The sequence below is a fragment of the Plenodomus lingam genome (assembly GCF_022343315.1).
Source record: "Plenodomus lingam strain CAN1 chromosome Unknown contig_9, whole genome shotgun sequence".
NCBI lineage: Eukaryota > Fungi > Ascomycota > Dothideomycetes > Pleosporales > Leptosphaeriaceae > Plenodomus > Plenodomus lingam.
This window is the reverse complement of record NW_027093973.1, coordinates 1,114,159-1,138,206: the sequence shown is the minus strand read 5'-3', so window position 1 is coordinate 1,138,206 and position 24,048 is coordinate 1,114,159. Positions and strand designations below refer to the sequence as shown.

General features: G+C 50.8%; 12 protein-coding genes across 12 annotated transcripts; 6 read left to right on the top strand and 6 right to left on the bottom strand.

Annotated features, from left to right (window-relative positions):
- Positions 1-13: 13 nt before the first annotated feature.
- On the top strand, positions 14-2,105 carry IAQ61_010901 (uncharacterized protein; the record flags this gene model as incomplete). The annotated part of the gene is made up of 4 exons (XM_066098973.1): positions 14-645; positions 699-858; positions 972-1,875; positions 1,927-2,105. The coding sequence occupies 4 exons, from the start codon at positions 14-16 to the stop codon at positions 2,103-2,105; spliced, it is 1,875 nt and encodes a 624-aa protein (XP_065951131.1).
- Positions 2,106-2,557: 452 nt separating this feature from the next.
- On the top strand, positions 2,558-3,647 carry UBC2 (Ubiquitin-conjugating enzyme E2 2). Its single transcript, XM_003834893.2, has 4 exons — positions 2,558-2,738; positions 2,833-2,897; positions 3,039-3,263; positions 3,332-3,647. The coding sequence occupies exons 1-4, from the start codon at positions 2,559-2,561 to the stop codon at positions 3,453-3,455; spliced, it is 594 nt and encodes a 197-aa protein (XP_003834941.2). The 5' UTR covers position 2,558; the 3' UTR covers positions 3,456-3,647.
- A 137-nt stretch (positions 3,648-3,784) lies between these two features.
- Positions 3,785-3,976, top strand: IAQ61_010899 (uncharacterized protein; the record flags this gene model as incomplete). The annotated part of the gene is made up of 1 exon (XM_066098972.1): positions 3,785-3,976. One exon carries the CDS (start codon positions 3,785-3,787, stop codon positions 3,974-3,976), a length of 192 nt encoding a protein of 63 aa, XP_065951130.1.
- KLP1 (Kinesin heavy chain) lies at positions 3,973-7,831 on the top strand (the record flags this gene model as incomplete). Its single annotated transcript, XM_066098971.1, has 8 exons — positions 3,973-4,012; positions 4,205-4,257; positions 4,331-4,503; positions 4,581-4,600; positions 4,704-4,798; positions 4,895-7,069; positions 7,152-7,429; positions 7,573-7,831. The coding sequence occupies 8 exons, from the start codon at positions 3,973-3,975 to the stop codon at positions 7,829-7,831; spliced, it is 3,093 nt and encodes a 1,030-aa protein (XP_065951129.1).
- Positions 7,832-9,154: 1,323 nt separating this feature from the next.
- Positions 9,155-10,834, bottom strand: IAQ61_010897 (uncharacterized protein; the record flags this gene model as incomplete). The annotated part of the gene is made up of 1 exon (XM_003834889.1): positions 9,155-10,834. One exon carries the CDS (start codon positions 10,832-10,834, stop codon positions 9,155-9,157), a length of 1,680 nt encoding a protein of 559 aa, XP_003834937.1.
- Positions 10,835-11,757: 923 nt separating this feature from the next.
- IAQ61_010896 (uncharacterized protein) lies at positions 11,758-12,477 on the bottom strand (the record flags this gene model as incomplete). Its single annotated transcript, XM_003834888.2, has 1 exon — positions 11,758-12,477. One exon carries the CDS (start codon positions 12,475-12,477, stop codon positions 11,758-11,760), a length of 720 nt encoding a protein of 239 aa, XP_003834936.1.
- Positions 12,478-12,892: 415 nt separating this feature from the next.
- IAQ61_010895 (uncharacterized protein) lies at positions 12,893-13,342 on the bottom strand (the record flags this gene model as incomplete). Its single annotated transcript, XM_003834887.1, has 1 exon — positions 12,893-13,342. One exon carries the CDS (start codon positions 13,340-13,342, stop codon positions 12,893-12,895), a length of 450 nt encoding a protein of 149 aa, XP_003834935.1.
- A 313-nt stretch (positions 13,343-13,655) lies between these two features.
- On the bottom strand, positions 13,656-14,337 carry IAQ61_010894 (uncharacterized protein; the record flags this gene model as incomplete). The annotated part of the gene is made up of 4 exons (XM_066098970.1): positions 13,656-13,684; positions 13,738-13,891; positions 14,045-14,108; positions 14,306-14,337. 4 exons carry the CDS (start codon positions 14,335-14,337, stop codon positions 13,656-13,658), a joined length of 279 nt encoding a protein of 92 aa, XP_065951128.1.
- A 650-nt stretch (positions 14,338-14,987) lies between these two features.
- On the bottom strand, positions 14,988-16,367 carry IAQ61_010893 (uncharacterized protein; the record flags this gene model as incomplete). The annotated part of the gene is made up of 2 exons (XM_003834884.2): positions 14,988-15,350; positions 15,408-16,367. The coding sequence occupies 2 exons, from the start codon at positions 16,365-16,367 to the stop codon at positions 14,988-14,990; spliced, it is 1,323 nt and encodes a 440-aa protein (XP_003834932.2).
- Positions 16,368-16,952: 585 nt separating this feature from the next.
- IAQ61_010892 (uncharacterized protein) lies at positions 16,953-18,245 on the top strand (the record flags this gene model as incomplete). Its single annotated transcript, XM_003834883.1, has 1 exon — positions 16,953-18,245. One exon carries the CDS (start codon positions 16,953-16,955, stop codon positions 18,243-18,245), a length of 1,293 nt encoding a protein of 430 aa, XP_003834931.1.
- A 422-nt stretch (positions 18,246-18,667) lies between these two features.
- On the top strand, positions 18,668-22,878 carry IAQ61_010891 (uncharacterized protein; the record flags this gene model as incomplete). Its single annotated transcript, XM_066098969.1, has 4 exons — positions 18,668-19,613; positions 19,664-20,355; positions 20,507-21,401; positions 21,470-22,878. The coding sequence occupies 4 exons, from the start codon at positions 18,668-18,670 to the stop codon at positions 22,876-22,878; spliced, it is 3,942 nt and encodes a 1,313-aa protein (XP_065951127.1).
- A 52-nt stretch (positions 22,879-22,930) lies between these two features.
- Positions 22,931-23,733, bottom strand: IAQ61_010890 (uncharacterized protein; the record flags this gene model as incomplete). The annotated part of the gene is made up of 2 exons (XM_066098968.1): positions 22,931-23,486; positions 23,585-23,733. 2 exons carry the CDS (start codon positions 23,731-23,733, stop codon positions 22,931-22,933), a joined length of 705 nt encoding a protein of 234 aa, XP_065951126.1.
- Between the last annotated feature and the right edge of the window lie 315 nt (positions 23,734-24,048).

The window sequence follows — 24,048 nt, the reverse complement described above, 5'->3', positions numbered from 1 at the left end:
CCGTCTTCCAAACATGGCGCCCAGTGTGCTGCTGGAGCTCGAAAGCGCGCCCACTCACCTAACCAAGTCGCCCATCAAGGCCGAAGCTGGCGTCTCTCTAGAGGCTCATACCCATTTTGCTGACCAGCTTTCTCTCAATGCCTCGCAGACGAACAGCAATGGCCACGCCCATGGCAGAAATGGCTTTTCCAACGGCACTGCAGACCGTCCCCTACAGGCACCAGGCTTGGTAACTGCCCAGTCGCTTCGCCAACAGTCCGAAAGCTATGCTTCGCAAACACAGGTCCCTGGCGGCCGTCAGAAGAAGCCCAACATCTTGTACATCATGGCCGATCAAATGGCCGCTCCACTCCAGAAGTTCAATGACCCGAATTCGGTCATCAAAACACCTCACCTTGATGAGCTGGCAAGGACGGGTATCAACTTTGCAAGCGCATACTGCAACTCTCCGCTGTGTGCGCCCTCCCGATTCACCATGTGCACAGGCCAGCTTCCATCCAAGATTGGCGGATACGATAACGCTTCGATCCTAGGTCCTGAAGTCCCAACGTATGCTCACTATCTTCGACGTGAAGGTTACGAGACTGCCCTGGCTGGCAAGATGCACTTTATTGGTCCCGACCAGCTTCATGGTTTCGAGCATAGGTCAGTTCAAAGTAGCAAACTGGCAGATATTTTGACTGACCTGTGCGCTCCAGGCTCACTTCTGATATCTATCCTGGTGACCTAGGCTGGGCGGTCAACTGGGACAAGCCAGAAGAACGCCAAGAGTGGTACCACAACATGTCTTCCGTTCTGCAGGCCGGACCTTGTGTTCGATCCAACCAGCTTGATTACGACGAGGATGTCATGCACAAAGTAAGCGAGCGTCTCCGTCATGTTTAAACGCCACAAGACCTCCAGTGTGCATACAGCGATCTTCTTGTGCTTGAATGAAGACTGCATCTTCCTAATCGTGCTAACCTATACAGTCTCAGCAATACCTGTACGACTATGTCCGTTCCGACCCGGAGACACGCCAACCTTTCGCTCTCACCATCTCCTTGACTCACCCACATGATCCATATACCATGATCCGAGAGTACTGGGACCGCTATGAAGGTGTCGACATTCCCCTTCCGAAGACCGAAATCGCCCAAGAGGATCAGGATACGCATTCACAGCGGCTGCTGAAGACCATAGATCTCTGGGATAATCCCGTACCTGATGAGGCTAAGATTCGAGCTCGCCGCGCCTACTTTGCCGCTTGCAGCTTTGTAGATGATCAAGTTGGCAAGCTCGTCAAGCTACTCAAGAACTGCTATCTCGAGGAAGATACCATTATTGTATTCTCTGGTGATCACGGTGACATGCTCGGTGAGCGAAGCTTGTGGTACAAGATGAGCTGGTTCGAGAATAGTGCACGAGTCCCCATGATCATCAATTGTCCAGCCAAGTTCAAGCCGAAGCAAGTCAAGGAATCTGTCTCCACGATGGATCTTCTCCCAACATTCGTCGACCTTGCAGGAGGCGACGCCTCGGCTATACTTCCCATTGACGGCGTCAGTCTGCATGAGTATCTTGTTTCTGACAAGCCAGGCAAAGATGAAGTATTTGGCGAGTACATGGGCGAAGGCACTGTCACTCCCACTTACATGATCCGTCGCCACCAGTGGAAGTACACTTACTCCCTGGCCGATGCACCTCAGCTTTTTGATCTTGTCAATGACCCCCAAGAGCTCAATGACCTTGCCAAGTCCAAGGAACCTCATCATCAGAAAGTCCTTGCACAGTTCCAAGCCGAGGCACACGCGAAGTGGGACTTTCAGCAAATCCATCAGGATGTGCTGAAGAGCCAGCGCATGCGGCAAATTGCATGGAGTGCCCTTCAGATTGGTATGAGCTTTCGTTGGATCCTTGTGAGTGGTGTAGTTGACAATGATGCAGGTCGCAAGGAAACCTGGGACTACCAGCCACCTTACAACGACAAGGACCGTTTTATCCGCTCCCATATCCCATTGGACGATCTTGAACGTCGTGCTCGTTTCCCGGTGGTTGACCATCTGGGACGCGAGAAGACTGCTACCGCGTCTCACCATGGCATCGCTGGGGCTTGGGGCGAGTAACGAAATCTGGCAGGCAGCATTTCTCAGGTACCCACATGTTTCTGTCAGTGCCATATGTAAGTACTATGTCTTTTTTTGCAGCATCTTCTGTATTTCATGATGGATTAAGCGGCATGGCTATATGTGGCTCCGAGTGGTGGATTGTCCTTTCATGCGCTTCAAGGAATAATGACGGGCTTAGCAAGGCGTTATGGCGACGAGGAAACAATGGCGAGGAACCTGAAATGTACAACTAAATGATGATGAGACGAACAAGTAATTCTGAACACATTGCCGTGGTATTGCAACCCCGTGAAACTGTGTCGAGGGCACTTGCTCGAGTAATGCACTGCATGACAAATGGAGATGAATGGACGAGGATGCGATTAGCGAGCACGATAAGGTTGTCTCACCACCCAGCTGCGTCAGGGTAGCACGTGAGGGCGTGGCGGTCGCCTCAAACGGGCGCCCAGCATGTTCCCCGACGTCTCCACCCTCACACAACCACGTATAGCTTGCTCTCGGTTGTTGTCTACCGCGCTGCCATCTTCCTCCACGTATCTGCAAATCCCTAGAGTTGCCTCTATACCACCCACCCCCTCCGAAAGCAACATGTCTACTGCTGCCCGCCGCCGATTGATGCGTGACTTCAAGGTATGCCATCCATGTGCTCTCCATGTCTCCGACGCCTCTTACGGTCAGAGTGGATCATACTGCATATAAACTCTGCTGACTAGTCTTATCACAGCGTATGCAGACTGATCCGCCTGCTGGAGTTTCCGCCTCGCCCATCGCTGACAATGTCATGACTTGGTATGGCGACCCTCGTCTGTCCCTCCACACTCCTGTCCTCGGACTTGCTTGTACCCTATGGCAAACTACAGCCACACGCTGGACATTCCGATTTCAAGGTCCCAGTGGAATGGAGAGATGATATGCTGATAAGTTGTATAGGAACGCGGTCATCATTGGCCCCGCAGACACGCCGTTTGAAGATGGGACGTTCCGCTTGGTAATGCATTTTGATGAAGCATACCCGAACAAGCCGCCCAGTGTCAAGTTCATTAGTCAGATGTTCCATCCCAATGTCTACGGTACAGGAGAACTTTGCCTGGACATTCTGCAGAACCGGTGGTCACCTACCTACGACGTGGCTGCCATCTTGACAAGTATCCAAAGGTATGCTGGTGCCCGGAGCGTTGAAGAGGCTTATGTCTCCTTGGACAGATTGTGCTGACTAGATGCAGTCTTCTCAACGACCCCAACACGTCGTCGCCAGCGAACGTTGAAGCGTCAAACCTGTACAAGGAGAACCGTAAGGAGTACACGAAGCGGGTTCGCGAGACAGTGGAGAAGAGCTGGGATGACTAGACTGGCGACTTGGAGCACATGATGCATCATATCACGACAAGGGCATACGATGGAGTTCAAGGCATGTGGTTCGGGTTTACTGGTGTTTAGGCAGGGTTATTGCCATGTTGCGCTGGGTTTCCTCAATAGCTATAGCGAGGCGTCTAGGGCCGTCTTTGTGTATGAGAAATGGCACTATACATGTCACATGGAGTTGATGAAGTGACCACCTACGTGCTGTGATAGCGTCGGGACTCAGTATCAACCTAGTATACCGACCCCCGCACGCACCTGTGGATGTGACATGACGGGGAGTTGCTTTGCTTTGCAGCGTCTTGGTGGAATCCCCCATGTCCACAAGGTATTCAAGTGGATTGCAGCAGACAGAGACAGACAAGATTCTTCCATGCAGCAAGTCGACCGTTGTGCCAATGTATGAGCGTGCAGCGGGACAGGCGCTGCCATACTCGGGTACTATGGTAGGGGACGAAGCGCGCGCCATTGCGGGGACCAGGCAGGCGCCGGAGCCCATGGACGCATGAACAGGAGCCAGATGCCTGCGCCTCGACTGCACCACAGTATATCCAGCCAGCCTACCCTAGCCACTTTTTGCCCGCCAAAATCGACTGACTGACTGGAGCACGCCCACCGAAACACGGAAACACTGCCAGTCATTCGTGGCCTTTTTGCGTTGTTTTACAAACTGTATTTTGCAAAAAAAACCAAGCAAGTGCTGATTAGCCCTGCGTCGGTACTCTAGTTGCTCTTAGTAGCTACGGCTGGAGTCGATACTGTTGTTATCAGAGGAGAGAGGCTGACGCTGGTTCGACTGCCACCTGGAGCCACAGTGGGGGCCTGTCCTGTGTGTCCTGTGTGTAATTAACTTGACCCTCTAGACGCGCGCCGAGACGGTAGCAGACGTGACTGGCGACGGTACCACAACAGTCCCCCCCCCCGTTCCCGCTGGCTCTGCAGCAAAACGAGCAACAGGTGCAGCCAGAGAGCGAGCGCATACAGCTGAGAGGGAGGCCTGTGGGCCGCATCACCGAACCACGACCGCAGCCATGTCGTAAGTAGTCGTCGCAGCGGGCACCCGCGGGCAATGGAGGGAGCGAGAGAGACATCCAGCTAACATGTTCGGCACAGGGGGTCCAACACCATCAAAGGTACGTCGGCTGCACACACTTCCCAGCACGGGCACGAGGAAGCGCCTGGCCAGCCAAGCCATGTGAGGGTATACAGATGGACTGACGGTGGGACAATATGCAGTCGTGGCCCGCTTCCGCCCGCAGAACAAGGTCGAGATTGCCAGCGGCGGTGAGCCTATTGTCGAGTTCAATTCCGAGGACACATGTACGATCCAGGTATGATAGAGAGAATTCACTCCCGCGGCCTTTCCTTGTAGCATGGACAAAGGCAAACGGAAGAAACGGGCTCGCTGACAAGACCACCATGTACAGTCCAAAGAGGCCTCGGGGGCCTTCACCTTCGACCGTGTGTTCGACATGTCGTCGCGCCAGGTCGACGTCTTCGAGTACTCCATTCGCCCCACGGTCGACGACATTTTGAATGGATACAATGGCACCGTGTTTGCCTACGGGCAGACGGGTGCGGGAAAGTCCTATACCATGATGGGTAGCGACATCGACGACGAGGTGGGCAAGGGTGTCATTCCACGTATCATTCAACAGATCTTTGCGAGCATTCTGGCCTCACCGAGTAATATCGAATACACGGTGCGGGTCAGCTACATGGAGATCTACATGGAGCGCATTCGCGATCTACTACAGCCTCAAAACGACAATCTGCCTGTCCACGAAGACAAGGCCAGGGGTGTATACGTCAAAGGCTTGCTGGAAGTGTACGTCTCGACGGAGGAGGAGGTCTACGAAGTGCTGCGAAGAGGTGGATCAGCAAGAGCAGTATCTGCCACCAACATGAACGCGGAATCGTCACGATCTCATTCCATCTTCCTCGTCACCATCACGCAGAAGAACGTCGAGACGGGATCACAAAAGAGCGGGCAGCTTTTCTTGGTCGATTTGGCTGGTTCTGAGAAGATTGGAAAAACGGGCGCAAGTGGACAGACGCTTGAAGAAGCCAAAAAGATCAACAAGAGCTTGAGTGCGCTGGGAATGGTCATCAACTCGTTGACGGACAACAAGACTTCGCATATCCCATACCGAGATTCAAAACTCACACGTATTCTGCAGGAATCGCTGGGTGGTAACTCCCGCACAACGCTGATCATCAACTGCTCGCCAAGTAGTTACAACGACGTTGAGACACTGGGAACACTCCGCTTTGGTATGCGAGCAAAGACAATCAAGAACAAGGCCAAGGTCAACGCAGAGCTCAGTCCGGCCGAACTCAAGGCTATGCTCAAGAAGGCGCAAAGCCAGGTTACCACATTCGAGAACTATATCTCTGCCGTCGAAACCGAGGTCTCTCTATGGCGTGCAGGAGAGTCAGTTCCCAAGGAGAAATGGACTGCACCTCTAGAGACATCATCTGGTACTGGAAAGAGGCCGCCTTCAGCACCGCGAACAGGAACACCATCAAGACTAGAATCCACAAGAAGCTCTGAGACACCATCTCGGCCAGATTCGCGAATGGACATGGACCGTGCAGGCACACCCAGCATTCCTCTGGAGAAGGATGAAAAGGATGAATTCTTGAGGCGAGAAAATGAGCTCCAAGATCAAGTCGCGGAGAAGGAGACGTTGCTTGCCAAGGTCGAAGATCAACTCCGGACCGTCAAGGATGAGCTCCAGTACTACAAGGAACGAGACTCCAAGACGAACAAGGAAAATGAGCGAATCACACTGGAGCTCAATGAGATGCGTATGCAGGTCGAAAAGATCCAGTTTGAGAGCAAGGAGGCGCAAATCACCATGGATGGACTCAAAGAGGCCAATGCAGAGCTTACTGCCGAACTTGACGACGTCAAACAACAACTGTTGGATGCGAAGATGAATGCCAAAGAGACTAGCGCAGCCATTGACGAGAAGAAGAGGAAGAAGGCTGAAGCGATGGCGCAGATGATGGCTGGGTTCGATCTGGGCGGCGAGGTCTTCAGCGACAACGAGCGCACCCTGCGCAAGATTATCGAGCAAATCGACCAACTGCACGAGATGAGCGCGTCAGGTGAGGCCATCGCTCCAGATGCGATTCTGGAGCTGCGCGAGAAGCTTGTGGAGACCCAAGGCATCGTACGCCAGGCCGAGCTGTCTCTCACAAGTCGGAGCGAAGAAGACACTGTACACAATAAGCGACGAGAGGCTCTTGAAGCACGTTGCGCCAACCTGCAAACGCAGTATGAAGAGCTTCTGGAACGCAATCTGTCGGAAGAGGACCGTGAAGAGATCAAGTCGCGACTTGCAGACGCATACTCTGCGAGACAAGAAGGCAACCTCGAGCTCACGGAAAGTCTCAAGCAAGACCTCGCGAAGAAGGCAGAGGAAAACCAGTTGTTGAAGACGGAGATTGAGAGCCTCCAACAGCGCATCAAGAGCGGTGCGATTGTGAATGGCGTTGCCAACGGTATCGGTGGCAAGACGGTACAACAACAAATCGCTGAATTTGACACGATGAAGAAGAGCCTGATGCGTGATCTTCAGAACCGATGCGAACGCGTAAGTTACCCCTCGTCTCCCTATGAACCTCTGCCACGTAGCACAGCAACACCAACTAACAAAATCCTTGTTTCCTCCACAGGTTGTCGAGCTCGAAATCTCTCTTGATGAAACTCGCGAACAGTACAACAACGTGCTACGCACCTCCAACAACCGCGCTCAACAGAAGAAAATGGTCTTCCTCGAGCGCAATCTCGAACAACTCACCGTCGTGCAGCGGCAGCTCGTCGAGCAGAATTCGAGCTTGAAGAAGGAGGTTGCGATTGCGGAGCGCAAGCTGATTGCGCGCAATGAGCGGATACAGAGTCTGGAGAGTTTACTCCAGGACTCGCAGGAAAAACTCACGGCTGCGAATCATCGGTATGTGGTCCCGCCCCGCCATCATCATCAACATTATCCTTCCCCCTCTGTCGACCGCTCTGTCCTATGGAATCTTCTATGAATTATTCCAACCCAAAAAATCATCGTCATCATCATTGTCGTCATACTAATCACCTGGCTAGATTCGAAGCCCAACTCACAGCCGTCAAGGAGCGTCTCGAGGCCGCAAAGGCAGGATCAACACGCGGCCTGGGCTCTCCTGCTTCGGGCGCAAGCTTTGCCTTTGGAGGCGGCGTTGGCTCGCGCATCGCGAAGCCGCTTCGTGGCGGCGGTGGACCCGTTCAGGACGGTCCTGTGCTGCCTGTGATTGGCAACTTGCAAAAGGACGGCGAGGGCGAGGCCAAGGGCAAGCGGACGAGTTGGTTCTTCAACCAGAGGTAGGCGCGTGCGTGTGGGTGGGAGTCTGTAGGCGAAGAGTAGGAGGAGGAGTGGGTTGGGGAGGGGGTCTTTGGGCGCGAGGTGTGAGGAGGGTAAGGAGGAAGGAGAGGAAATGAGAGGAAGGAGGGAAACGAGAAGGAAGGAAATGACAGAAAAGAAAGGAAAGAAATGAGACGAAATGACAGGAATCAATGGGTCATGCGAAATGCCACACGCCCCCCGCTCCCTCCTTTCTTTTCTCCTCACACACCTCTGCTTTGCTCATGCATGGCCACTTTTGGCTTGTCCAAACTTCTTCACCATGCACATTCAACCTAGCTATGGAAAATTAAACATGTAAAAACTCGTTGTGCTTTTTGGTCTTTGCTCTTGAGTCTTTTGGCGTTTTGTGTTTTGTGTGCTTTTTTCAGTCCCCCAGATGGAAATGAATATAACCTAGGTACGCCATACGATTCACCTTGGCAAGTCAGGACTTGGGAATCGTGCGGATTTGTTGGGTTGGGTTGGATGAGTTAGAGTTCTCTTGCCTCTGTTGACTTTTTGTTATTTTGGCTTTAAGTGGGGGGGGGGGGGGGGGGAAATAGGGAGGTAGTGTGGTGGTGTGGGATGTGCGAGGAGAAAGAGAGAGGCCTTCACCCTTTACGAACAAAGTATTCTCTCAAAAACACAGCTCAGTCCAGAACCATACAGCCATAGAGTTAAAAACAATACCACAGTTCCAACCCCTCCTCTAAATTACCAAATCTGCAAAATTTCACTTCTTTCCCCTGCATGTATAGAATCCACTCGTGATTTCTGCAACTGTAGTGTCTAGTAGGACACACGAGTATCGTCTTTTTTTCTTGTGATTGTTAGGGTACAGGCACTAGTATGTGGTGCAGGTTGGCATATTATTCCTGTTGATCGCGTCTGGAATTTTTTTGTTAGAAATATATTTAGAAAGCTGGTTGAGGGAAATTGTCACGGGATAAGATAACAGACTTCTGTACGTTGGATGGGAGTGAATAAGTAAGAGGAGCTCAGGGGTGGGGTGTGAAGTAATATATCTGGGTAAAGAACAACTCGCTCTTATATGCCAGGTGGTTGAGGAGGGTTAGGTGTTCTGGGCAGGAGCTGGAGCTGGTGCATTGTATCAGGGCGACTACGGGTGAATTTATTAATCTCGATCATTTCATGTATTTTGGTGTTTCAATGGCGAGTCGGGAGGACTTATCATTCGGTATCCAGGCCATTCAAGTCAATCAAGTCAATCAACCCTATAATCGAGAACCCCCAGTACTCGCTCCAAATCGGTCTTCACAGACAATTCCGACATGAAAAGCCTATCTAGCACTCCACCGCCTGTTTCTGCAACATCTCCCCACTCTCACTCTCAGCCTGCAGTCCCGCCTTTGCCGGCCCACAAAGCTGCACACCATGACAACTAAACCTACTGCCATGAACCGGGCAATCCCAACTCTTTTCAGTGCTATTCCACGTGATGACACCATGTAAATGCGGGCAAATAGCACTGAACTTGTGAACCTGACCACCTTCATCCTTGTACACGGCAAGTGGTTTCGAAGTCTTGGTATTGAGCACACCACCCTCACCCGGGACCAAGTCTTCGATATCCGTGATGTCGCTCTGGGCGAACCGCTTGTATTTTGCGTTGATCTGGATATCGTGGGTTATCATCGAGGAAAGCGATTTGGCAATCGAAGCGACACGACCAGGGTCGTATGCAGTAATCCACGGGTTGGGCTGCTCGGTGATGCAGTCGGCAATGAGTTTACCAGCTAGTACACCGTGGGTGAGACCGTTGCCCGAGTCGCCAGTGATGATGTAAATGTGCTTGTTACCCTGATTCTTCCCGATAAAGGCCATGTGATCGACGGGTTCAAAGATCTGGCCACTCCATTTGTAGTCGATGGTTGTGGCCTGGGGGAAACGAGCGCGTGTCCATTCTTCGAGCTCGTGAAAGGGCGTGACGGTGTTATCCTGGCCGACTTTGTGGTCGCCTCCACCGACGACCATGTAATCATCCTTTTCATCGCATTCGGTCAAACGAATGTATTTGTAGACATCTGCGGAGTCGTAGATGAGTGCATCTTCAACAGAGCCCTTTGGGACACGGATGGCGATACAGTAGGTGCGGTAGTACTCCTCTTCTGCAATGACAGAGAGCTTTTGGAGAGGCACACAAGTGGCTTCGACAGCGTCTGCACATTTGATTGTGTGCCCGTCCATTGTCTTCACATACACGTTCTTGTGTCCCATGCCCAAGATCTCGACACCCTTCTCCTGCAAATCAATGCATCGCGTGTTTGTATAGCAAGAGAAGTTTGCTTGTGTCTTGAGGAATTCCAGAACACCGGCGACATACTTTGTCGGGTGGAAGGTGGCCTGCTGAGGGTAAATCACAGCATCAGTCTGATCGATATTACCCTCCCATCCTCTCAGCTTAAATCCAGGCTTGTACTCGGTGGGAATACCAAGCTCTTTGGCTTTCATGCCTTCTTCAACAATGACCTGCATATCAGACTCATGGTTTTTGGAGCTCTTCGGGTACTGCGAGAAGTCGTAGGCGGGCAGATGACGGTATTCACATTCAATGCCCAGTTGTTTCGAAATCTCACCAACACGGTTCAAAGCCCATGTGTGAGATTCAGCAGCTGCCTTTGCTCCCTTGTCGCCATGCTTGCTCGCAATTGCCGGATAGCCATCGTCAAGATCGTTTGCGAGATGGCCACTCGTGCGTCCCGTTTCACCCGAGAGTACCTCGCGAGCTTCAATTAGTACGACATTGAGGCCTCGAGTGACAAGCTCGTAAGCTACTGATACACCCGAGATACCAGCGCCAACAATGCAGACGTCAGTTTCGAGGTCACGGTCGAGCTTGGAGAACCTGGGAAGGCTCTTGTAAGGCAGACGATGAATCCACACAGGATCTGTTTCTCCACTGGTGAACATGAAGTGCTTTGAATCGGACACGTGTGCCGTCGCAACCTTCGCGTCAGTTGCCATGGTTGTTTATTGTCTGGTGATTGAGTGTCCAGCTGCTCGCTGCATACGCGGTGTGAGATGTAAGAATTGTGCTGAGAACAATACTGATTTCCTTCTGAGGAGACTGAAGGAAACAAGATGAGAAGCAAACGATGTTAACACGATGCGTCAACCCTACAGATAGCCAGTAATGATGACGACTTCATGTAATGATCCTATTACCATTGGCTAGACTGCTGGAGTAGATGATAAAGGATGTCTTGGTGTTGTTTGTTCGTACGTCACACCATCGTCAACAAACATCACCATCAGCCCCTCGGCGAGGAAAGCATGCCGTACGATATCAGCCCGAAGAAAAGGGATATTAGGAGAGATAAATGTGCACGGGGATCAAATTGCTTTTATTTGCTGATTAGAGACGAAATAGACCGACCTGATCGAATAGATATGCAGTGTGGGAAGGTGGTTCGAAATGCAACGCCACGCAGCGCGTCACGTTCGCACGTGACTGAGCAGCAGAACAAAAGGGATCTAGAGAGAAAGCAACTGCGACTCACCAGTCTTGAAAAGAACTGAGGCAAGGGATTACAAGGATAAGGAGAGATGGATTTGCGCGCAATACTACCGCTTTTCCAACAGCTTTTCTGCGACATCTCGCAGAGCAAACTTCTTGATTTTGCCACTCCCTGTCAGCGGTACCTCAGCCTCGCAGTCTTCCCCAAGCCAGAAGACATGAACGGGTGCCTTGTGTCTACCAAGGACTTTCCTAACCCAATTCTTTACTTCTTCCAGGTCGGGCTTCTCTGTGCCTTTTTCGTGCAGTAAGAAAGCAGCAGGTACCTCGACGTAGCGAGGATGTGACACACCCACCACGATGGCGCGGACGATGGACGGGTGCTCCACGAGACGTTCTTCAATCTCAAGAGGGTAAATATTTTCACCGCCTATGCGTTGTCAGTAACCCATTCCCAGCCAGAGGAAAACATGAACCTACCTCGGATAATAATATCCTTGAACCGGCCCGTGATTGTACAGTAACCGTCGACATCCAAGACAGCTTCATCACCAGTATGCAACCATAGCTCGCCTTGCTCATCTCGAACGAGGAGCTCCGCAGTCTTCTCAGGATTCTCCCAATACCCTCGACAAACTTGATACCCGGCAACGCAAAGTTCGCCGCGCACACCGATAGGAACAACTCTATCGTTATGATCTACAATCTTGACACGGGCGTGTGGGAGCACGGTACCTACAGTTGTCAAGCGTGCATGCAGCGAATCCGTTGTGTGCGCATTGAAGACGGTAGGACTGGCCTCTGTGAGACCATAACTTGATGTGAAGTCAGTCATACCGAGTTCATTGACCATGCGTTCCATGAGCCAGCGTGGCACTGGGCTACCTGCTACGATACCAGTACGCAGGTCTGATCTCCAATCCGCCGGTCGCTCCACGTCCATGATTGACTCCATCATTGCTGGGACACCATGTAATGCTGTACAGCGTTCTTCGGAGATGGCACGCATGGTTGCGGCGGGATCAAATGATTCGGCGGGGTAAACAATCTTTCCACCATGTGTCAGTGTTGCGAGGAGACCGAGAGTGAGACCAAAACAATGGAACAGAGGTGGTGGGCAGCAGAGGGTATCTGAAGGTGTGAGATCCATGCGGTCACCGATGAAGCGGGAGTTGTTGATGAGATTACTTAATTGTGTTAGAATTTATAATAGTGAAATGCAAGTAGACATACTGATGCGTTAACATGGCAGCTTTTGGATTACCGGTGCTCCCACTTGTGAACTGGAGATTTGCAACATCGTGGGGACTGACTATGCCGTCGAATATATCGAGGATGTGATCTGGAATGCTTTCCGCCTCTTGGATAAACTCTTCGTATTTTATGAAGTCGCTGTATTGTCCCCGGATTAGACATACAGTCTTCAAGTCGGGCAAAGTTGAAGAAAGGTCTTCTTGGTGGAGCTTCTCTAGCAATGGTCCGTTATCGAATCGAGAGATTGTAGGTGTTGTGAAGAGTGCTCGGCATTCTGCAAAGGTCAGCTCAGAGTCCATCTGATTGTAGTTTCATGACGCACTTGTATGTCTCAGAGCGTACTCCATCTCGGTCGCTGTGTAGGTATTGTTGAGCGTGACACATATCGCGCCAACCCTCGCACAAGCGAAGAACAACGCAATGTACTTTTCACAATTGCCACTCATAATTCCAATCCTGTCTCTCGGTCGGACGCCATACTTCAGTAGAGCTCTTGCCAAAAGATTGGATTCGTTCCACAACTTTTGATACGTCCATCGTGCACCTGTCCATGGTATGACGACGGCCTCATTGTTAGGATATGCTGCACTTTGTTGCGACAGTAATTGTGACAGTGTTAGTTGTAAAAGGGGAGGGTCGAGAGGGCCAGCGACCAGAGAGAGGTTAGGGTATGGCGGGAGAATGTATGGATCGATTTGCAGGAGGGTCTGGTTTAGACGCTGTAGCGCATCTTGTCGAGACTGATCATAGATGTCGGCCATCTTATCAGATCAATCTCTTCCGACACTGAACGCTTAGTCGTACTTTTGCACTAATCACTGAAGATTCTCGATTGCCCAAAAGGAAGACCTCGCGGTGGTTTGGTTGTAACAGAAGTGAAGGGCTGACTTAGACAGTGAAAAGCGCACAAGGAGAATACTAGAGAAATGATAGCATACAGAAATATCCACAGGCAGTCGAGTAGTTGAAAGTGAAGTTTGGCTGTACAGATCATTGCCATGCTTCGTTGTGAACGAGAATGGATCGAAAGTGACGGCTGCTCGCTGATGGCTCGGATCTAAGTGTACCAACTGGCTAGCTGGCCTGGCCTTTTCGTCGTAGCTCTTTCTTCGCCGTAAGTAATTTGAATGCGTCGTCGCTGTGGAGCTTCACGTACCAGACCTTGCGCAACGGCAGATTCCATGGCCCGACATTCCACCAGGCCTCCCACTCTTTTCAGGTAAAACGCCGCTGTCATCATTCTGGAATCTGCTAGCAGCAACCGTCAAATGATGAGCAAAAACGTCTCTCGTCCGGGAGATGATCGGCCCCTGTTGCCATAGTGGAGTCAGTTCGGATGTTTGCGAGGAAGCTTGTGAAAGCAATACGGGGCGGCCCTAATCCGGGCATATGCTACGTGCAAGGGTCGGCCTTTGATCTCATCTGATAAGATTAAACCAGGCCATCGCGATATCGGAACTTACTCTTGAAAGTGTGTGACTGAAGAAATTTTTATCAGATGGAGCAGTGACTCGTGCCACCTTGCAGCTGGAGAGAACGGGGAATGGTTGGCATGGAGGCGCAGTTTGCTCTTACATGATATTAACTAGTTGGCCCCATAATGATGGTGGCCCTTTGGCCAGAGCGTCCTAGTGAAAGGTCGGACAATTTTCAACGGGACATGGATGGACCTTGAAATATTGGAGTGGTACCTCAAACTTTGTTGTGGTAGTAGGAACGCTTACAGGGACATCGAGTAAGTACAGTAGGAGTTCATGCTGAATCGCCGTTACGTCTTCCCACTGTAACATTTCACCGTAAAGACTAGTGCCTTCCCCTGCATCCAAAAAGCAGACTTAGTGGATACACCTCATACGACATGCTGACAGCTATAACATGCTACATACTACGTAGGTACATACCATGGCCTGTATGGTATGTACATAGCTGACGGGTGGGGTCAAGCAGGGTACACGCTATTCGCCCTGGACATGAAGGATCTGATAAATTCTTTCTCGCTGCGACGTGCAGAGAATGGCTGAATGGCTGAATGGCTGAATGGCTGACGCCAGGACGGACATGGGGCTTGCTTAAGGTTATCTGATCCGCGCCCTGCATATTCCGAAGTCGTAGCGTCCCTTTTTTTCATTGGTCGCGATGCATGGTGCCATGACGTCGGCTCCAAGTTGTAGCGCACTACATCGCGATCGAACCGGTAAACACCGGATTCGAAAACTCTCTAATCAGCGCCGGAATGTCGTCTCGGCAATTGCACAGAATTGAAGTCTCAGCGCTTTGGTGGCCACCGAGAATCACAGAAAGTGGCAACACTACAATGTGTCGAATCAGTTCAAGAGTGGTATGTATATACAGGTAAGGCTGTAATTCCAAAAAAAAAAAAAATTAACATCAAATAAATGGTTCCAGTTAGAGCTTTGCCAGTGCATCCAGGCTGGGTCGAACTTTCCTTTCCCCGTCCCATACAAATGGACTCAACATGAAGAACTTTTCTCTGTTGACCATCATGAGTGCGCTTCGTTTATGAGGCAGATCCATGAGTTTCTCAACATGAAAGCCATGGGCAAAGTCGTACGCCAGTACGGTGCTGCTTGTAGCCGATGGCTCGCCTACCAAGTTCCAGGTGCGTGGCTCGTCAAGAAACATGTAGTGCATCAGACCAGACCACCAGGCGGAGACCCTATAAGGACCTCTAAACCTGATATCCCCCACGAGAGAATGTCTACCGCGGTCATATGGTGATGACTGGTAATGCGCCCCCATATGATCTTCCTGTGCCAGGTGTCAACATACTGTGCCTAAGGCTACTTCAAGTCAAGTGACACTCACCATGGCCCAATAGACCTCGAAGTAGGCAAAGAAAATGTCGTCAAAAGCAGCAAACATGGTCAACACGTGGGGGTCCTCATGCAGCTTTCGGAGATACTCGCGGTGCTGATCCAGTGTTCCAGTCTCGTTCCATCCTGCAGCCACACGCGGGTCGTTTTGCCAATTGTGGAACAGACTAAGATGCTCGCTGTTGGTGTAATCGAGAGCAACCATGGTGAAGTGCTCCTTCAAATGGGGTATCCATCGGCTGTAGATGATTGATCCAGGCTCAGGTTTTGGTTCGCGGACGGGGTGCATAGTATGCCGTGGTACAGCTGGAAATTGAGTACAAGGTGCGTTCTGGTAAGGAAATGGAGGGTATTGTCTGGTAATCGGCTTGCCAGTAGCATCAAGGTGCGGTGCCCAAACTGGGCGAGCTCCAAAGGGTGAGCCGGCCCCTTGCCAGAAGGTACCCCTTAGCAGCAAGTATCCATCGTGTGGTGCTAATGTACTCGAGGCCCGGGGGTGGGGATGGAATAAGCCGGTTGCAAACAGTTCCTCAGCCAAGGCTTCAGAATCTCGACCAGAGAAGAGTACCCGGAAATTTTCAACCAGAGGATGCAGGGAAACCAATGCATAGGCAATGAGCCACAGCTGCGGGACTGATGGTCGGTCTCCAGTCCAGGTAATAGTCAAATAAGGTGATCGTCGCGTGCGCGCCCACGAACTGTTGTCGCCAGTTGGGGGTGCTTCTTCCTTACTCAAGACTCCAAAATCGGTAAAGGATACTGTATCGTTGTGCAGGGGCATAGGTGGAGCGGTCTCTTTCCCAGTCGTGTTCGCTGAGGAAAGGGATATCTTGTTGCATATGGGCTGGCCCTTAGTAGCAACGTTGTTGATCGCGAACGCAGTAAGATATGGGTGTGGCAGTTTGAGTACAAACGGCTCTGCTGCTGCAATTGACCTCGCTTGTTGTGCCATGATGTATGTCGTCTGAGTTTGTCGAAGGGACCAAAATGTAGAAGTCCTAGGATCTCAAATCAATTGCCGCGGCTGCATGAACGTGAGGGTATTCAAATCGTTCAAGATGGCATCGTTCAAGCCCAAGCCGAGGTCAAGTTCATGGTCCTAGGAGATTTTAGCCCACAGCATTATGCAGGCTTAGATGGACAAGATACTCTTCGATCGGTACAGTTTCTGAAGAGCAGGGGGCCTGGTTAGGCGCATTCGCAAGGAATTTCCGAGTGGGTAGTTGGTCACACCACACTAAGTGGGTCTTGGTCTGGCAGCCACATTGCTATGCACGCCAGCGTATCAATCATGCTGCATGTTTTAGCACTTCTCGCGTATGGATTACGCTAGACATCGATGACATTGTGCTATTATTTTTGTCGGAAAAGCATGGGTCAATGTTGTATAGCCCTGTAACTTACTGAGGTCCGTAAATCGTTGATCAGAGCATATCTTCGTGGCGGTAGACAGTGTTCCTTTGAAGCCTTCTCTTTATATCAACATCTAAATCAGTAACCTTGATAGCTTCCTTGAATAGGACGACCCATCTTTATCATGGCCTCAACCGAACGATCTAGCAGTCATCTGGACACCACAGCCATTTCAGCGTCTCCGGATGCGACACCAAGCTACGATCTGGTAAGCATCGGCTTCGGAGCTGCTCAGTTAGCCACAGCGATCGCGAACCAGGAAACTCGAAAACCGCTTAGCACACTCTACCTCGAGCGCAAACCGTCATTCTCATGGCATACGGGATCGCATACAGCCAGAACCCGCATGGAAATTCCCTTTGTTTATGATCTCGCCACTCTCCGCAACCCGAGGACGTCCTTCAGCTATGTCAACTATCTGCTGGAGAAGAAACGGTTGGTCGAGTTTGCCAACTCTGATCGACTGAATCCTCTCCGCGAGGAATTTGACGACTACATGAGATGGTGCGCCGAAAAATTCAAAGACCAGGTTCGCTATGGCAGCGAAGTCGTAGGTGTAACTCCTGAGATGGACAACGGTGTCGCCAAAGGGTGGAGAGTTGCCGTTCGAGATAGTCAGGGTAAAACATATGCGGTACGCGCAAGGAATATTGTAGCACCTTCGCCATCACAGCAGAAGCCTGTAGCATCACCTCCCCTGACGACAATCGACTTCCTTTCCGGACAAAGGATCATTCCCATGAATGAATACCCTGCGCGAAGAGAAGAGCTGCGAGGTGCAAACGAGCCACGTCTCAACATCTCTGTTATTGGCTCTGGGCCACAGATGGCGGAAGTACTCAATGACATTCTTTCATGCCCTCGTCTGGGAAACATTACAGTGGTGACCGAGGATGAATCCTTGGCTCCACTGACAGTGCTCAACGACCAAGAGCCAGCACAACCACAGTTGTGCTCCATATGGGCGAAACCCACTGCAGACAAGAAATTGTCAGTGGCCGGAGCTTCCGGGCTGGTCCAGGAGATTTACATGCGCGGATACGAAAAACACGTCCGAACCAAGGGTGAATACAGGCTTCGCGTCCTCATCGGCAGAGACGCTCGCGCTACTTGCTCCAAGTCCGATGTCATCATCCGAGATACTGCTGTCAGCTCCATGTCCACCGGGAGCCTCCTGGAGAGCTTGGATGGCCTGATTCTTGGCTGTCACCAAAGGAGCGAGAGCCTGGAGGAGGTGCAGTTCAAGCGAGGCGCCGTTGCCGATGGCTGCAGACTCTGGCTAGTCTCATCAAAATCGGAAGGAGGACGTACGCTGGCAAAAGACGTAGCCCTTGCTGCGGGTGAAGTCGTGCGCAAGGTGTCGTCAGTGGCTCAGGCGTCACAGGCCGGGGTGGTTCAAGTGCAAGCTCGGATGTAGGGCGGATGGGTCTCAAGCCCTTTGCTTAATGAGGAATAGCGTTGACACTAGTCCACTAGCAAAATTTCTTCTATCCACCATCTAATCTAATCTGATCAAGTTGCTCAGTGGGTGAATGCAGACACACGACTAATGACGCGACTCCACCATCACTCGATACTTTTCCCAAGCTCCACCTTCAATACCACCATGCATACCGACGCTATAGGCTATTCCATTTCACGTGACGCTATGCTGGTCGATGCTGTGCCACTAAACTCCCCTGCTGCACCCACATCCACTATGTCGAAGAAGGCAGTCGTGACTTGGAGGGCCCAATCCATCCTGGTGACTCTTTTGCTGAGCCTGTCATTGTCTTTGCCAAATCTCATGATCTTTTTGAACGCAGAGCAGCTATTCCTGAAATACAGCTTGTGGACAAGATGGCTGTCAAGAAGAGCCCTTCAGCGTCCATCAAGTCCTTCTTCAGTTTCATCCAACTCCTCTTTTATGCAGATCCAACATGGCTAGACAAGCTGCTCGTTTTCGTTGGCTTCATAGCTGCAATCGCTGCAGGCGTTCCTTTTCCCCTCATCGGTATTGTCTTTGGGCAATTGGTCGACGAAATCAACGACGCAACATGTAGCAACGAAGCTGGTGCTGGCACGGGGGACATGTCCTCCATTACGCCCAAAATTCTGTTGCTGGTGTACATTGCTATCGCTAGCTTCTTCTGCATCTACACCCACCTCGTGTGTTGGAACTTGGCATCCCAGCGGCTAGCCCAACGAGTTCGCGATCGCTACCTCAGGAACCTCTTACGACAAGACATGGCCTTCTTCGACAACATCCAATCTGGAGAAGTGTCATCTCGGCTCAATGGTGATGTCCAGGCAATCGAGAGCGGTACCAACGAGAAGGTTGGTGTTGCGCTCACGTGCGTATCCTTCTGCGTGACCGCATACATTGTCGGTTTCATCAAGAACGCACAGCTTGCTGGCATGCTAGTCGCACTAATCCCCGCATTTCTTCTATCGGCAACGATTGGCGGTCACTTCGTGGGCAAATACAGCACGAAGCTTGGCCAGAGTTTCGGATCAGCAAGTGCGATTGCTTCTGAGGCATTGACTCACGTTGGTCTGGTACATGCTCTTGGTGCTGATGTAAGACTGGAAGAGAAGTTTCGAGGTCACTTGGGAGTTGCACGAACACAGGGTATCAAGAAAGCGACTGTTGCTGCCGTGCAGGCAGGTTTGCTGTACTTCATTGCCTTCTCAGCCAGTGCCTTAGGTTATTGGCAAGGTAGCCGTAAGGTCGCCGACGCTATCGAGGGCAAAGGCAATGCCACAATCGGAGAGATCTATACAGTCACCTTCATCCTTCTTGACGGTGAGTTATATACATCACAACTCGACTCTTTGCTGACACCATTCCCACAGGTGCTATCGTTCTTAGTCAGATTGCTCCAATGATGCCTCTGTTTGGTGGTGCTCTGGCTGCTTTCGCCCGTGTACGCAAAGACATTGAAACAAAGCCAACCATCGACAACACTGAGACAAGTGCTGAGAAACCGCCATCTGTTAAAGGAGAAATCGAACTACGTGACGTCGAATTCACGTACTCCTCCAGACCGGACCATCCTGTTCTGAATGGCATGTCTTTGAAGTGCGATGCAGGTGAGCTTACTGCCATCGTTGGTCTTTCTGGCAGTGGCAAGTCAACTATCGCAAGCTTGATCACCAGATTCTACGATCCGCAAAGTGGAGCTGTCTTCCTGGACGGCAAAAACCTAAAAGATATAAATATCAGGAATCTACGAGGATTCATCAGTCTTGTTCAGCAAGAGCCTTCCCTCCTTGATCGATCTATTTTGGAAAACATTGCTCTAGGTCTAGTAAATTCCCCACCGCATGCACATCTAGAGAAAGTTTTACTGAGTGGGGTTCTTTCCCAAGTGGCTGAAGACGTGCGGGGAGGAGAAGACCTCCTCAAAGCAGCAGAGAAAACAACCCCAGAGGTTGTTGAGATTGTTCGATTGGTTCAGCATGCGGCAGACCTCGCAGATGTTGCTATCTTCATAGGCCGCTTAGAATTTGGGTTCGCGACTTTAGTTGGTTCAAGCGGAAGTCTGGTGAGTAAAGTCCTGTTTATTTCTTTTTGGAATTCGGTATTCTCTCGAGAGTAACCCATCACAGAGGTCTTGATCAAGATTGATAGCTGCAGGTGTCTCTCCATCCCGCCATATTGCCTCAGTGACTGCAACGCTAACCAAAATATCACAGGTCAGTGGTGGCCAGAAACAAAGAATTGCGCTTGCGCGTGCCCTTGTGCGGGATCCCAAGATCCTCATTCTGGATGAAGCTACTGCTGCACTCGACTCGGCAAGTGAACAACGTATTCAAGCTGCAATTGAACGAGCATCGCAAGGCCGAACAGTCATCTCTATTGCTCATCGCCTCTCCACGATTCGAAATGCTTCCAAAATTGTGGTCATGAAGAAGGGCAACATCATTGAACAGGGTACACATGATCAACTAATGAGCCTGGACGGATCGTATGCAGATATGATACGTCTGCAGACGGTCAAATCGAATGAAAATGGAGCATCAAGCTCAAGAACAAGTCTTGATTCTCATCACGTCGATAGGATATCGAATGAGAAGGATCCATTGATTTTGCCCGAGGTTGACATAACTCCTGCCTCAGATCACGAAAAGAGTTCACTCGCGGAGCCGATCAAAGGATCAGTAATTGCTGGCTCCATTCGCAAGACCATGGGGCCACTGGTGCGACCATATACTCTGCTTGTGTTCGTAGCCTTTTTCGCTGCTCTAATCGTTGGTGGTCAATACTCTGGCTCTGGGCTTCTCTTCGGTAACATCATGGGTGTGATGTCACCTTGCAATCGGCCGGACTACATCCGTTCGCAAGGTGCATTCCTTTCTGGGATGTGGTTCATGCTCGCTTGCATAGAGTTCCTTGCAAATTTCGCTAGCTGGGCAGTCTTTGGCTTAATATCTGAGCGACTGATCTACAAAGTTCGCAATATGTCGTTGCAGACGCTCTTGCGGCAGCCATTACAATGGCACGAATCTGACGCCCGGAGTCCTTCCCAGCTTTTAGAGTATATCACCAAGGATGGCAATTCGCTTGCTGGGTTTAGCGGCTCTATTATCGGTACGTAGGAAGCTTGACTTACATATAACCTTGTATCGGACCGAGACAAAGGCTGACCCTGCTCATAGGAACACTATTCTCTGTCTTGGTCAACTTCGTAGCTGCCATCGTACTGTCGCATATCGTTGCTTGGAGAATCGCTATAGTCTGTCTTGTTATGGTTCCGCTTCTGCTTGGAGCTGGGTACATGCAACTCCGAGCCATCTCACAATTTGCAGTCAAGCACGCTGGCGCCTTTTCCTCGTCAATCGGCGTAACCATTGAAGCGGTCTCAAACATCAAGACAGTACATGCTCTGTCTATCGAGGACGAGATCCTGCAGACTTATAGGCGGTCGTTGCAGGCCCCACGGAAAGAAATGGTACAGCAGAGTTTCAAAACCAATGTATGGTTGGCGGTTGCAAATTCCTTTGGAGGCTTCATTTACGCTTTCGCCTATTGGTGGGGCTCCAAGAACATTATCGAGGGACGGTATTCTCAAACGGAATTCTTCATCATCCTGATCTCCATGCTTGTTTCCGCCCAACTGTGGGGACAGCTCTTCACCCTTGCCCCGGAAATCTCCAAAGCCAAGTCTGCCATCTCCCGGATCTGCGGGCTAATCGAGCTTGGCAAGGATACCCCAGATTCGACGTCTCGACGTTTGACTACAGAGCTCGAGTATAGTGAGAAGGAAAAAGATATTGAGGCCATGGCCGACTCAACCCCCCCATCATCTGCAACAGGTGGAGCTCGAGTCGTATTTCGCGATGTACACTTTGCATATCCTGCGCGCCCTGGAGTTCCCGTGTTGACATCATTATCTCTTTCCATCCAGCCCGGACAGTTTTGTGCCCTTGTCGGTCCTTCGGGTGCTGGTAAAAGTACCGTCCTAGCTCTGCTAGAACGTTTCTATACGCCTTCTTCAGGAAGCATTGCGATCAATGGTATGGACATTTCACGCCACCACGGTGTTTCCTTTCGAGACGATATTGCATACGTTCCGCAGGAGAATGTGTTGTTTCAAGGAAGTATCAAATTCAACATCTCGCTTGGGGCACGACCCGGTCACGAGCCTTCAGATGAGGAAATTCAAGAGGCATGCAAGCTCGCGAATATCCATGATACAATCGTTGAGCTACCCCAAGGTTATGACACTGAATGTGGCTCGAATGGAAACCAGCTTTCTGGTGGACAAAGACAGCGCCTCTCCATTGCGCGAGCTCTCGTTCGAAAACCGAAACTTCTCCTCTTAGACGAGAGTACAAGCGCTCTCGATGCAGAGAGTGAAAGAGCTCTGGAGTCTGGACTTGAACGTGCCGTCAAGGGGCACGGTGTGACAGTCATCGCCATTGCCCATAGGCTCAGGACCATTGCGAGAGCAGATGTCATTTTCCTTGTAGAAGGCGGCAAGGTCGTTGACCAAGGGCGCCACGAGGAACTTGTACAACGGAGCGAAAGCTACCGTATCAATGCTTTGCATCAGATGCTGGATTGACCTTTTTTCAATGTTTATAGAATATGTACTTTTAGAAAATACCAGTATTGTCTCATGGCGCAAGCTCTACCTCTTGCGGCAGTAGATCTACTTTGTTCGATGGGACCCAGACATACAGCGCAACATCCTGATCCTCCTTGGCGCCATTCGTCTTCTCTGGCCACATGTCTTCCGACTTATGGATTGGTCTTTCTTTCAGCAGCTTGCAGCCCATCTTCTCATATAGCCTGCGGGCCTCTTTCGAACTTTCTATATAGATGGGCAGGTTTGTCTGTTCTGCTATACTCATCCCAAACCTAAACAACAGCTCGCCAACACCACGCCGGCAGTGATCTGGATGTACAGCTATGACATGGCAGTATAAATATCGCTTGTTTCCCCACAGTCTTTCTCGTACATCCCAAAGCGGGCTTATCAGCGCATCGGCACGGTCTTTTTCTTTTCCATGCAACCAGGAAATCTCGCCCTTTTTCCAATCGCTAGGAGTAAGGTATATGTCCCAGAGCGCCATACCGACGACTTTGTCCGTCTCGGTATCAACACATTTCACAGTGTATTGCGTGGGAGTGGTCTGCCAGTATTGCAATGTGTTTTGTGTATGTACTTTTCTGCAATTTGTTAGCCGACCATGGCCTGCAGCACAACGGCCCATGTGCAATACAATCACGTGTATAAGAATGATATTTTCATCACTAAAAGCACACACCTGAATTCAGAATCGGATTTGGTCAAGTCATCCTCGGTGGCTGAAGGAAAAAATGCCCGCGTGACCGCATTATTCTTGAACGCAGCAAAGTATGCATCGTATACAGGACCGATGTCTGCAGCCAATGCAGGCAACACTACGAAACCCATGGCCAAGCGGAAGAGAGGTCTGAGATGATCGAGTCAATTACCAGCTACCTCTTCGGTCCGTTATGCATTCCTCTTCACAAAACATACCGGAGAGGTCTCCGCAGTGACAGTTGGTATTTCGGCACTATGCGACAGCTGCTGACGAAGATTCACTCTGCTCTTATTTTGTTATTTCGGCCCCACGCGACGTGAAGGGAAAGTTCTGACGATATGATTTGTGGCCTGGGACTTTTGAGTCGTGGACGCCTTGATCGCCTGGCCAGCACAACGGCAGAGGGATATGTGGCGTGAAATAGTCAAGCAAAAATGAAATAA

What these genes read in the sequence shown, in the direction of transcription:
- UBC2 (XM_003834893.2), top strand. Translation starts at nt 2,559, where the DNA reads ATGTTCCCCGACGTCTCCACCCTCACACAACCACGTATAGCTTGCTCT. An exon ending in GCTGACAATGTCATGACTTG is followed by an intron (nt 2,898 to 3,038) that starts GTATGGCGACCC and finishes TAAGTTGTATAG; the next exon opens with GAACGCGGTCATCATTGGCC. An exon ending in ATCTTGACAAGTATCCAAAG is followed by an intron (nt 3,264 to 3,331) that starts GTATGCTGGTGC and finishes GACTAGATGCAG; the next exon opens with TCTTCTCAACGACCCCAACA.